At 46.9% G+C, this 13,161-nt stretch overlaps 1 protein-coding gene across 4 annotated transcripts; it reads right to left on the bottom strand.

Annotated features, from left to right (window-relative positions):
• Window positions 1–2,378: 2,378 nt before the first annotated feature.
• Window positions 2,379–11,693, bottom strand: Wdr13 (WD repeat domain 13). Of its 4 annotated transcripts, none has more exons than XM_034485247.2 (9): window positions 11,414–11,693; window positions 10,504–11,002; window positions 9,576–9,685; window positions 9,326–9,456; window positions 8,426–8,733; window positions 7,501–7,681; window positions 7,269–7,410; window positions 5,276–5,394; window positions 2,379–4,770 (listed from the first exon to the last, which is right to left on the bottom strand). In XM_034485247.2, exons 2-9 carry the CDS (start codon window positions 10,507–10,509, stop codon window positions 4,586–4,588), a joined length of 1,182 nt encoding a protein of 393 aa, XP_034341138.1. In that variant the 5' UTR covers window positions 10,510–11,002; window positions 11,414–11,693; the 3' UTR covers window positions 2,379–4,585. The 4 variants fall into 4 exon arrangements, with proteins under 4 accessions (XP_034341138.1, XP_034341137.1, XP_076774720.1 ...); XM_034485246.2 differs by having other exon boundaries at window positions 10,504–10,744; window positions 11,414–11,690; XM_076918605.1 differs by having other exon boundaries at window positions 4,439–4,770; window positions 10,504–10,710; window positions 11,414–11,626.
• Window positions 11,694–13,161: the final 1,468 nt, after the last annotated feature.

Raw genomic sequence — 13,161 nt, 5'->3', positions numbered from 1 at the left:
TGGTGCTTGCCTTTAATCGTAGCACTTGGGAGGCAGAGGCAGAGGCATGTTGATCTCTGAATTAGAGAGCAGTTTGGCCCACAGAGTGAATTCCAGAACAGTCAGGGCTACATAGAGAAACTCTGTCTCAAAAAGTAAAACCCAAACCAAACAAAATAAGATTTTACTTAAATATATATGTGTATGTCTATGTGTGCGTATGCCACGTCTGTGTGAGTGACTGCAGTAGCTAGGACTAAAATCCATTGGTGTTGGAGTTATGGGTAGGTATGAGCCAACTGATGTGGGTGTTGGGAACCAAATGTGGGTTGTCTGAAAAAGCAGCCAGGGCTTTTAACCTTGAGCCATCAATCCAGCCTCTAAACGTGATTTTGATGGAGTCTGATTCAAAGGTCAGCCCAGAGATGTCTTGATAGTGCTAGAGTTCACAAAGGCCTAGCTGGAACAGAGGGCCAGCGGTGGAGGGATATTAACCAAAGACCTAGATTCAAGGTTGAGCCAAAGAATTTCAATACTGAATGAGACCAAAAAGGCATTAGTGGTGAAATGGGTTGGAGTTCAGGATTAGAACAAAATAAAAATGGTCATGCAATAGTTAGCAGACACAAGGGTGTGAAGCATGCCCAGAAGAACCGATGTTCCCTAAGGTCAAGATCAGAATAGTTCGAGAGGAGTAGAAAATAGAGGCCAGGGTCCAGTGGGGAGGGAAAAAATAGAGGCCAGGGTCTGAGGGAAGATCTGAAAACTATCCACAGGGACTACTTTCCTAAGGACTCAAGAGCACTGAGTGTGAAGAAACTATCAGAGGCCCAACTTTTCAGGTTTCAGACCAGAGGAGCATTGCTCATGTATTAGCCTAGGTCTTAGTTTGCAGGTCTTGAAAAGTCTCAAGTTGGAGTATAGGATGCCATGACCCTGATGGAAGGGTTAAAGAAACTGAAGCTAACAGAGCAGGGAGAGGTCTTGATGGTGGAGGTGTTAATGGAGGTCCGGGTTTCAGGGAAGGCCATATGGATACCAACAGTAGTAGAATTTAAAATATCTGGTAGCTCAAGAGATGGTTCAGTGGCTAAGAGTACTGGTTGTTCTTTCAGAGGGTCCAGGTTTGGTTCCTAGCACCCACATTGTGGCCCACAAATGTGTCTGTAATTCCAGTTCCAGGGGATCTGACACTGTCTTCTGCCCTCTGTGGGTACCACAGATACTAGTAGCACACACACACACACACACACACACACACACACACACACATATATATATATATATGTGCAAAATACCCATACACATAAAATAAAAATTATTTGAAATTGAAACAAAAATAACTGAAGGCAACTGGCTTGACTTAGTGGCGCATGCCTGTAATCTAGCACTTGGAAGGGTCAAGTAGGAAGATAGCCATCACATCAGCTAGAGGCTAGTCTGGGCTACATAGAGACTGTTTAAAAACATTTTTTTGAGTTTGAGGTCACCCTAGATAGACATTGGTGAAGGAAACAGTAAGAAAGTCTCAGGTACGAGTGCGTGGTTCAGTGGTACAACTTTTGCTTAGCATTTAGATCTAGGCTCCATCCCTAGAAACAAACCAAACAAATGTGCAGATTTGAGGCCATACCTAAGAGACAGTAATGGTAGAATAGTTGACAGAGGCCTGGCCGCAAGTTTCAATCACATGAACATTTACTGCATACTCTATGCTATACTATATGTATATATATATAGTATATACATATAGTATATACATACTTATATATATATATGTATATATATATAAGTATATATATATACTTATATATATATACTTATATATATATACATATATATATGTATATACATATAGTATATACATATAGTATATACATACATACACATTTATACTCTATACATTACATATATAACATATATATCTACACGTATATGTATATTCTATACAATACAATACATAGATGTTACTCTATACTAAACATAGTGTATAGTATAGAGGTTGGAAATGATCCTATTAAGGAAACCAATGGTCAAATAACAGAATTCCTGATATAAGGTTAAGATTGAGAATCATCAGAGCAAAATTAACCAAGTCCACAATCAAGTTCAAAGTCTGATCAGGAGACAATTGTTGGTGGGAGCTCAGGTTTTGAATTTTGCTGGTAAGTGGCACATAGTGTTGGGGAAATAATAAACGCTCAGCTTTCAGGCTCAGTCTTGAGTTGCTTTCAGTAGTGTAGCAGTTAGCAAGCATCCAAGTCAAAATCAGATAAAGGGCATGGACCAAGTCTGGATTCAAGAGCAAAGTAAAGGAGCCTGGATGATGGAATGATGGACAGAATTCTGATGTCAAGCCAGAGGCACAGCGATGACAGACAAATGAACAGAGGCCCAAGTTTGACCAATAACATTATTTTTTATTTTTTCTTGTTTGCTCAAAGTGTTTATTTTTCCTTCAGGTTGTGAGACAAAAGTGTCACCAAAATAATTTAAAGTAGAATGTCAACTCTGCCACCTCAAAAATTGCACAAGAAGAACCCCCCCCCGCCCCAAATCATGCAAACAATATTCATCACCAATCATCCTGAAACCAGACTCATTAAAGAAAATGGAGAGTGTGAAGAAAAGAAGAAAGTTAGAGAAAACTGTTATTTACTCAAATTCTCTTGCTACCTACCTACAGACCTTGGTTGAATAAGTGCATCCATTTGGTACAGGAAAAGAGTCAACACACAGGTCTGAACTGCTAACCTTGGCAGGTTCTTTTTAAAAGATTAGCACTTAATTGCTGTCTGGCACCCTTTGCTGTACCTTTCAGCTGTATTAAGTTACAGTCCTCATAGAAAAATCACCGCCCCTGAAGCTGGAGTAGGGATGTTGGCACACATGTATGACTTTGACTACAATCACCAGTCCAGCTCACTGACATCCAATCTAATAACCATTTGCCTAAGATCGGGCTGATGGAGTCAGAAAAGTTTTTGGCTGGAAGTGACCATACTCTTAAACCAGAGATGAAACAAATAGGAAATTATCCTTTTCCCTCAAAGAGCTGCTGTTAGTTCCATAGCTAACCAGGTTGGAGACTCTGAGGTCCCAAGATGTTAGCCAAAGTTCCAACTGCAAATGTAGCAGCACATGGGAGCTCTAAGGGCCCCTGGCGAATCAAATATCATCATGACCTAACCACTGAGAGTGATTTGGGAATTTATTTCCTTGCCAATACCCAATAATAAACATTAGTATTTGGTCTCTGAACAGGTCCAGGACTGAAATAAGGGTCCTGAATGGACATGGGAGGAGATAGGGGTGAGCTTGGAGATTTTCTATTTCTTCCACCCCATAGCAGGAGCATGGCTCAGCCCCAGAGTCCATGGCTGTCTGCATGCTAATCGGGTACTCCTCCAAGAACTCAGCACTTCTGCTCAATGCACAGAGAAGTGTGGGGTCCACCCAAACAAAAACTGCCAATGTTGGGGAGTTTCACAACCTAGTCTGGTGAAAGCCCTGGGGTTGAACTCAACATTCTGCACCTAATTTCCCTACTGCTGTCTGAGCCCACCTCACCTTCCTCACTCAGGAAAGAAGGAAAGCTTCCTTGCTCACTATGGCCCAAGACACCCCGAAGACCTGTCTCACGTCATCTTGCACATTCCACCCAGTCACTCTGACCTACTCCAGGCTCAGCGCCTCAGCACTAATCTTTCTTCCTAACCCTACACTATGACTTCCTCATTTCATTCAGATCTTTAAAATGTCATCCTGTTGGGGGAACACTTTCCTGATGACATTGCCCCCAAGAAGCTACTGTTCCTGCAACCTCATCTCCCCCCGCCTTTGCTTTTCTTCATAGCACTCATCTTTAATAACCTATTATATACACATGTGTCTTCATCAAACGGGGTTAGACCCCAACAAACCTGTCTTGAACTATCTTATGTTGAAAATGCATAAATATACCTAACCTACCAAACACCCTAGCTTAGTGTCACCTACCTTAAATGTGCCCAGAACAGTGACATTACTCTACAGGTAGGCAAACTTACCTAATGCAAAGTCTATTTTATAACAAAGTGTTGACTAGCTCACAAATTTACTGAACACCATACTGAAAGTAGAAAAACAGAACTGGGTATATGCACGTGGTTTGCTACCACTGGAAGGTCAAAAAGTCATAGAGTTGAAAAATTATAAAGCAAATTCTACACCCAGGAATGGCTGTATTTTTGTCTCCTGTGGGCTTGCCTCTATTGTGATGCAAGCCCACAGGGGTAGGAACTTCTGTCAGTTGAGGCCACAGCTGTATCCCTACTTCTCAGAACAGCTCCTGACAACACAGTTGGTGCCCTCCATCCTGTCTACTGATTGCATGCCTACGTGATCCATCACAGCAGACACTCAGCAAGTGCTAGTTGAATGGATGAGCGCATCACTGCACAATTGAGGAACTGGTCCCCATTCCACTGGAGGCCTGAGTGCTCCCTACTGCCTCCTTGTGGGAGAACTGGGAGTTGCCCTTCAACACAACCTCAGAAATTTAATTTATAACGTAAGACTGGAGTGAAGGAGGAAGGATCAGCGGGCAGCACAGGGTGGCAGAACCCTACTTTTGCTCTCGTCTCCAGACGATGACCATGCCACTGGCATCACTGGAGGCCAGCAGACTCTCGTCGCAGTTGAAGCTGACATCAAGCACGGGTGCGCTGTGGCCCTGCAGCTTGTTGACAGCAGCCTTGGCTGCCCGCTCCACATCAAAGAAGTGAACGCACATATCTTCACTGCCTGTCACTGTCCGGATGAGAGGGAGAGGCTATCAGGGGGCTATGGTGGCACCCCCACTATGAAGTCCTTGAGTTTATGTGAGGTGTGAGGGCCTCAGATTGCTTGGGATAGTCTACAAGGTACCACCCCTATCCCTAGATGGGAGCACATCTTGAAGTTTTAGGATACTGTGAGCTTTGTATCTCAGGTGTGAAGTTCCCAAGTTGTTTGCGTGTTTGCGGCTCCATGTTTTTTTTTTGTTTTTTTTTTTGTTTTTTTGGTTTTTCGAGACAGGGTTTCTCTGTGTAGCCCTGGCTGTCCTGGAACTGACTCTGTAGACCAGGCTGCCCTCGAACTCAGAAATCCGCCTGCCTCTGCCTCGTGGCTCCATGTTTAAACATTTAGGCATGACATTGTTAGAGCATAAGAGATCTCAAGGCCCAGGAAATCATGGGTGTCATGATGTTGGAACCAGGCTGGCTGCACTACTGGTCTCTGCCTTTTTCCAGTTTCCCTGCTCCTAAGTACTCACCCACACAGGCCCCCTGGCGGAAGGACATGAGGGGGCAGAAGATACTGCGTACAGGGTGGGAACTCTGCTCAATGGGGAAGCTTCTCTTCAGCTGTAGTGCCCCTTCATTGTCCACCACTCTGAAGAGAAAGCAAAAGAGAAGGTCAGGGCACAGAATAAGTCTCAGGAGATGATGAGTTGTGGGCCAATATATGCTCAGAATCCTGTATCTCAGATATTTACAATGTTTATAAAATTCAGAATTTTTTTAAATTTGGAGATGGAGTCTTACTATGTTGTACAAGTTGAGTCTGAGCTCATGCACTCAAGTGATCCTTCTGCATCAGGCCTTAGAGCGCTGGCATCATAGGTGTCTTATCACACTAACTTTTCTTCATAATTACATATATTCAGTTTATGTGCATGGGTGTTTTGTCAGCATGTATGTCTGTGTGCCGCATGTGTATAGTATTAAGGAGGCCAGAAGACGAGCTCAGTTCCTGGAACTGAAAGCACAGACAGGCGTAAGCTGTCATGATTGCTGAGAACTCAGTCCTCTGGAAGAGCAACACGTGTTCTTAACTGCTGCTGAGCCATCTCTCCAGCCCCTTAGGTTTTGTTTGCTTGCTTGTTTGTTCTAAGACAGGGTCTTACTGTGTGTTCAGGCTAACCTGAAACTTGCTATGTAGATCAGGCTCATCCTGAATTCGTAGAGATCAGCCTTCCTCCACCTCCCAAGTACTGTGATCTAGGGCATGAGCCCAGCATGAAAAAAACACACCTGCCGGGCGGTGGTGGTGCACGCCTTTAATCCCAGCGCTTGGGAGGCAGAGGCAGGCAGATTTCTGAGTTCGAGGCCAGCCTGGTCTACAGAGTGAGTTCCAGGATGGCCAGGGCTACACAGAAACACCCTGTCTCGAAAAACCAAAAAAAAAAAAAAAAAAAAAAAAAGAAAGAAAGAAAGAAAGAAAGAAAAAAGAAAAAAAAAAAAGAATTGTAACGTGAAGGAAGTGAGTGGGAAGAATGAATTCTGTCCCCAAATCAAAAGAACAAAATAATGTAGGCTGTGGGTATTCTCAGTGGTGGAGTGTGTTACTAGCATGTACAAGGTTCTGGGTTCAATTCCCAGCACCAAAGAAAGGAAAAGAAAGAAAGGGAACTTGAGAGACATGTAAAGACACATGCTGCTAGGCCTGACAACTTGACTTTGATCCCTAGAACCTACATGAAGGACAGAACAAACCGCCACAAGTTGTCCTCTGACCTTTGTATATGTTCCATGGTGCGCACATGCGCGCACACACACAGAGACACACACACCAAAGAAAAAGGGCTGGTGGTTTTTTTTCTATAATTATAATGTTGGGAGTGGGATCCACAGCCTCATACATGCTAGGCAAGTGCTCTCCCACTGAATGTGAGGATAAATAAGGTGATATATACAAAGTGCTTTGAAGAGGACCTGGCCATAGCAATGTTCATGTCGGTTCTTTTTTTTTTTTTAATTTGTTTGTTTTATTTGGTTTGAGACAGGGTTTCTCTGTGTAGCCCTGGCTGTCCTGGAACTCACTCTGTAGACCAGGCTGGCCTCGAACTCAGAAATCTGCCTGCCTCTGCCTCCTAAGTGCTGGGATTAAAGGCGTGCGCCACCACCGCCTGGCTCATGTCGGTTCTTATTACTGCTATTCCTATTTATGTTGCTATTGATATTTTGATATTACCATTATTGCATAGTATTCCTATTGTAGGCCAGATATCACTATAGTACATACTGTGTGTGTGTGTGTGTGTGTGTGTGTGTGTGTGTGTGGTGTTTCTGGGGATGGAACCCAGAGCTCTGCACCAGTTAGACCAGCACTCTGCCCTAAGCTACATCCCCAACCGTATCCTCATCATGCTATGAGGTCCTCTGACCTAGGTTAAATGAATGTGATAGAGACAGGTTCTTGTTCCACTCTGAGGGAAGGAAGGGACAGGCTATCCCTGTCAAGATGGCCCAGGGGGAGGAACCCACCTGTAGAGCAGCAGTTTGTTGAGGCAGGCATTGATGAGCAGTGATGGGTCCCGGGCTTCACGGCTGACCCAGGACCGGGCAGTGATGCTGGTTACAGGGCTGCCCTCATGGACTACTAGTCGCTTGGCTTTGGTCAGCTTTCCTGAAATCAGTGGAGGCAAAGGTGAAGACAAGGACTGAATCCTGGGAGAAAAACGGAGGGTACTGAAACCGAGGCCTGTGGTCTGCCTACCTGTGGCCATGTCAAAGAGAAAGGAGAAGACACTGCCGCGGTCATCACCCGCCCAGAGCAACCGGCCAGGGGCATCAAAGGACAGGGCGAGGACGCGGCCTGTCAGCTTGCTGGAGCCACCCTTCACTTTCTTGCCTGTGGAGATGTTCATGACATGCACATTGTGCTTGGCATTCCCCACCTGTGGGTGAAATACACACACCATCATTCTGACCCATCTAGTCCTTTGCGTTAGTGGGACTGTGGCAGGTATGCCAGAAAGGTGACTCAGGCATAATTCCTACTCCTTAGCTCAAAATGCTCACAATAGACCAGATGGGTTCATGCGACCAAAGCAGTCCCAGAGTCTGAAAACCTCGGCTTGGAATGCCCTTACATCTTTCCCTTGCACCCTGGACTGCCCCCTCCTGAAGCCATGAACTGCTACCATTACAAAGAGACAGAGCCCCAAGTGCTAGCTCACTCATGGCCTGTTGTTCCCCTATGTTTCAATTCCCTACCCCCCCCCCAGGCCATGCCAGACTTTCCATGTCCTTCCTCTGCCCCTTGACCAGTCTGTCCTGGAGTCTGACAACAGTGGGGCTGCCACTGATAGACTACATGAGCTTTCAGCCTCATCATCTTGCTCCCTAGCAGCAGCCCCTGTAAACAGAAAACTGTGAGACTGTGGTTGACAGGACCAGAGGAATCCCAGGGCCATGAGCCACCCCCTCCACCCCAGCCCAGGAGTCTACACACAAGTCTACACAGCAAGGCCATTCCGGACCACAAACTGTCCTTTTTGTTGGTCTCTTTCCCTTTGAGTCTGACCACAGGACTGCTGTGATAGGACTTGCGGGCATTAAGCCTTATACTCTACTGCCCCATGACAGCCCCCCAGACCCAGCATGCCCGCCCTTCGTGAGCAGGTGTCCTGGAGCCTGACCACAGTGAGGTTGTTGTTGACGGGCTGGAAGGTGCAGCACAGCAACTCGGCGCCATCAGGGTCAGGGATCTCACGGATGCAGCGGCCGTCCTCAGAGGCCCAGATGCGCATGGTGGCATCGAGGGAGGTGGACACGAGAATGTCATTGGAGAGGGACCAAGCGAAGTCCGAGACGCCACGCGTGTGGCCCCGTAGCACATGGAGCACAGTGGGTGGGGCGGGCACCAGCTGGCACAGGGAGATGCTGCCGTCCAGTGAGCAGCAGGCCAGGCGGTGCCGGTCGTCATTGGCGAAGCGCACCCTTGGGACTGCAAATGCCAAGGAGCCATTTGTGGGAGTCAACACATTCACTGAGCACAAGGAATGATAGCCTCAATAAAGGACTTTCCTTGGCTGACAAAGGCAGTTGTAATCTTAGAAGGCCTACTCCCAAAATGCTCTCTAACTTTTAGCAAGCACTTTGAGGACAGCAAAAGCCTCTTACAATGTAAAAAAAAAAAACAAAAAAAACAAAAAAAAAAAACTGTACTGTCTTATCAAGTACTTTACAATAGTCAAGCTCTCAGGAGTTTGCAAAAACAGCCACACATTGTGACCCACTATGCCCTCTGCAAAGGAGTTACCATCAGCAAAGGTCTTGAACTCTTCCAACAAACTCAAGAACTCAGGTAACCTGCCACAAACGGCTCTCTTGGGTTTCTGTGGCTCTTTATAGTACCTAAAGTACCAAAAACTTTGCAGACCACTTTGCAGAGGGCTTTTGTATTTGCTAACGGTTTTATCAGTGGTAATTTTGCCTTCTGAGGTGTGGTGCCAGAGGCCTTGCATTCTGGAAAAGGATGCCTTGGGTAGTTGTTTGAACAAATGTTTGGTGATGGGCCCTGCCACCCGGTAGCTCACCTGCCTCATCCACGTGTTGGTCAAAAACATGGTACATGCCTGCAAAGGCATAGTTTTCACTCAGCGATGTGTCCCCGGCCATGGCCCGACTTGCCTCTGCCACCGATGTGGGTACCACACTGCCAGGAGGCCTGAGCCCCAACAGGAAGTAGGGGGTAATAGGAGGTAGGTGTGGGTGTTCAGACTGCCATGCCCCAGGGCCCCTCTCCTCCTGGCGAATCTCCACCCCCTGCCTGCCTCTAGTGTGTACCTGTCCTCATAGACTGCACGGTTCATTTGTGCCTGAAGCTGGTAGGAGCCTCGGCTGACAGATCGGCGGTGTCCACGAGCCCCCAGGGCTCGGGGATCATCTTCAAAGTCCTGCAAACAAGAGAGGGTTGGGGATGGTGCATGCCTCTAATTCCAGCACTTGGGAAACTGAGGCAGGAAGATCACTGAGCTCAAGGCCTGCCTTGGCTACATAATGAATTTGAGCCTAGACTGGGCTACATGGTGAGATCCTGTCTCAAAAATAAAAGAAATTAGTCTCTGAGAAGAGCTGAAGTCTGGGGCCTAATCTCTTCTCACCGTACGTGGCACCAGCCACCAGCATCACTGCTCACTTGCACGGTCTCAACAGTTTCTCCACTAGTGCCCCTGTTTCTGTCCTTGCCTGTTCAATACATCCTCAGCACATGCATGTTTTCCTCACAAGGAGTGGCTACTTTCTCTCCAGAAAACCACTCAAATCAGTCTCTCACTTCTGTCAGGCTACCTCCCCAGAGAAGTCTTCCCCTATTAAACATAGCTCCCCCCTTTAACTCAAAGCAGTGACTTTTCATTCTTCTTGGCCATGTTGGGAATAGAACCATCAGCCTCACGCATACTAGGCAATCACGCTACTCACAGAACTATATCCTTGCACCAAATTCTTGTTCCTTTTTGTCTCTTAAGTCTGTTGTACATTAGTATCTTTGCATTACTTAAGACACCATGGTAAATTATCAACTTATCAATCTGACTTGCTCTAATTCACTATCTGCTTATCTATGTTCATTGACTTTGCTTCTATATTACTACCTTTTAGTCCTCTACTGACCCTGGAACAGTACTTTGCACATCCCTGATGTTTGACCAAAGGCTGTGGTGACTACGGAGGCAGGGGAGATACATGGCAGGTGGTACAGCCAGGAGCTCACCTCCATTCGATCAAGAGTAGTGCGGCTGCTGCGGACAATGCTGTTGCTATACGCACGAGCACTGCCCGGCTCAGAGAGTGGCCCGTAGCGCTGGCCCAATAGCTGGCCCCGTAGCCTCAGGTACTGCCGACGCAGTGCTGGGGGGTGCCCAGCCTTGGCATTCTCCCGCAGCAGCTGGCTGCGCCGACGAATATACTGGGTTCGAAACTGTGGAAACGTTGGTGTACGGTAGGCGTTGTACCTGTGGGGTCCAGGAGGCAGGGCAGGCAGCAGGCACAGGACAGAGGGAATAGATCAGCTCGAGGCATAGGGTGGTGTAATGTTTGGCAGTGTCTGGGATGGGAAGAGTGATCAAGAGCAGCAAAAGGAGGATTTCTCTTGGGATTGTGATGGTGTAATTACACAATAATTAGTGGTTATGATGAAAAGATCAGTCTGGCGATAATATAGTCAATTTGCAGCTCTGCTGGGGTCAGTCTGGGCAAACTGTAGTAACAGTCTAGCGTGATGACATACGTCAGATTGGTAATGTACATCAGTGGAGGTTAGGGTAAGGTAATGGTAGAGGTTAGTATGGGGTAGCAATTGTGTAATAATGGTAGGGTAGTGATATCAAGAAAAGTTGGGGAAAAGGATAGGCAATGAGGGACTAGATAGGAAGTCACTAGCCTGACTTCCACTACCCACCCAAAGACAGTCTGCGCATGTCCATTTCAAACCGCATTTCCCCAGCATGCTCTTTAGAACCTGCTCCAGCCCCGGCCACTTCACCGCAGGACTATCCCACACCAAGCTACTACGCATGCTCACGCAGCCGCATCAGCCAACTTCTCCGCCCAGCTTCACTTATCGCCATTGCTCATGCACCACAGTAAGTTCCGCTCCCATGGGCTCCAACCCCACGCCTCACCTCGCGTCCACTGCTAAGACTTGCTGCCACACCGCGGCCATTCCCTGGCTTCCTTCTTTGGTGCGTCTGCCTGCGGGAGCCTGCAGGGCAAGGGCTTGGAATGTCAGCCTCCCGGGCCGAGGAAATCCTAGTTCTGCCCCTTCCACCTGGTGACAGTTGCCATAGATACGAAGTCCCTCCACACAGGTGATGTCGCGAAATCCCACTGGGTCGTTAGTGTGGTTTTCACCCCAGCCCTGCCTTTCCTGGGCAGCACTCCGGTGACTCACAGCGGCAATTCAGACATGACCCCGCCCTCTCCAGTTGCCTTAGCAACGCCCCTCCCCCCCATAGCAAGTCTTATTTGACATTCCCCACCCATCAAGCCTTCTGCCCTCCTCCTTCCCTTTTCTTGTCCTAGAGCATTGCCCAGGACCCAGGAGCACCTCCGGAGCTACCCCTAGCTCTTGAGGTGCCCCCCCGGCGGCTCTGAGCCCAGTGTCACCCGTTCCTTCTCTCTCTTCTCCCTGTCTCAAGCTCCAGGCAAGATGGCTGCCTGCAACCAGAAAGAGCTGCGGAGCACAGAGCAAATCGATAGGAACCTTTCCCGGGGCGTGGGAGCCTCGCAGGCGCATTAAAGGACTGTAGTTTCCCGTACAAGGACCGAGGCTCCACCCCTTGAGTTCTATTCATTTTTCCCCTTGACACCTTTTGTATAGACAGGGATAACATACAGGGATCAGAAAGACAGGGGTGTGTATGCCAACCACTAGCTAAAAATCAGAAATAAGACTTTCTCACGAAAGTGGTTTAGGCTGCTTAGCAGCACACATTTGGCCAGGCAAATAAAATATATGCAGAGACTGACTCCTAGAACATTCTCTAGTTCCTAAAGTAGTGATGAATCTCTAAACACCTATGTGATGAGAAGAATCCATGTGTTTGTTCACTGGGATTAACTGGATTTGGATGGTTGCTGCTAGGAAACTTGAGTATTGTAATGACAAGATGCAATTAGGAAAAACAAGCTTTGGGATTTTGACCTAAGGAAAGTATCCAATCGTCTGTTATGTACACCTTAAACTAGAATCTGTATCTCAAGTATTCCTCTCAGTGTCATAAACAGAATTTCCAAGGCTGAAATTCAAGATGTTAAGTCTAGCATAATAGTAATCCTATAAGAGGGTGATGTAGGGGATAGATAGAGGGTGGCAGGAGGAACATGAGTTCGAATCCAGTCTGGCCTACATAGTCAATTCCAGGCCACCCTGGACTACATAGTGAGAACCTACTTCAAAAAGTAAGCAAGCAGGACGGAGATGGCTCACTGGGTATCATTGTTGCACAAACCTTTGTTGTTAAATTGCTAAGGGAAGTCAGGGCTGAAAAGCAAGCCAGGAGCTGAAGCAGAGACCATAGAGGAACACTGCTTACTGGCTTGCTCCTCAAGGCTTGCTGTAGCCTGCTTTTTCAACCTAGACTCACCTGCCCACACCAGTTATTAGCCAAGAAAATGCCCCTACAAAATATCCCTATAGGCCAGTCTGATGGAGGCATTTCCTCAGTTGAGGGTTCTTCTTTTCCAGCGACCATAATTTGTGTCAAGCTAACAAAAAACTAACCAACAAAGTAATGGTTTTTTTAGGTTAAGTGAGGAATAAAAAATTGGTAAGTGAATCCTATTGATATTCCTTTGTGACTGTATCAGTGTTTTAAAATATCCCCTGCAATATAACTTCGGGGAAAGTGCTGGCCAATGTTTAAGTAAC

This window comes from Arvicanthis niloticus, chromosome X, assembly GCF_011762505.2.
Source record: "Arvicanthis niloticus isolate mArvNil1 chromosome X, mArvNil1.pat.X, whole genome shotgun sequence".
NCBI classification, from domain to species: domain Eukaryota; kingdom Metazoa; phylum Chordata; class Mammalia; order Rodentia; family Muridae; genus Arvicanthis; species Arvicanthis niloticus.
The sequence above is the reverse complement of the archived record's forward strand: the minus strand, read 5'-3'. Positions and strand labels throughout refer to the sequence as shown.

Excerpts from the sequence above, each read along its gene's own strand:
- Wdr13 (XM_076918604.1), bottom strand. The coding sequence starts at position 11,307 with ATGCGTAGTAGCTTGGTGTGGGATAGTCCTGCGGTGAAGTGGCCGGGG. Across the intron at positions 10,711-11,190 it reads CATGCGCAGACTGTCTTTGG|TTTCGAACCCAGTATATTCG; the intron begins GTGGGTAGTGGA and ends ACGTTTCCACAG. Across the intron at positions 9,457-9,575 it reads CGTGCAGTCTATGAGGACAG|GCCTCCTGGCAGTGTGGTAC; the intron begins GTACACACTAGA and ends GTTGGGGCTCAG.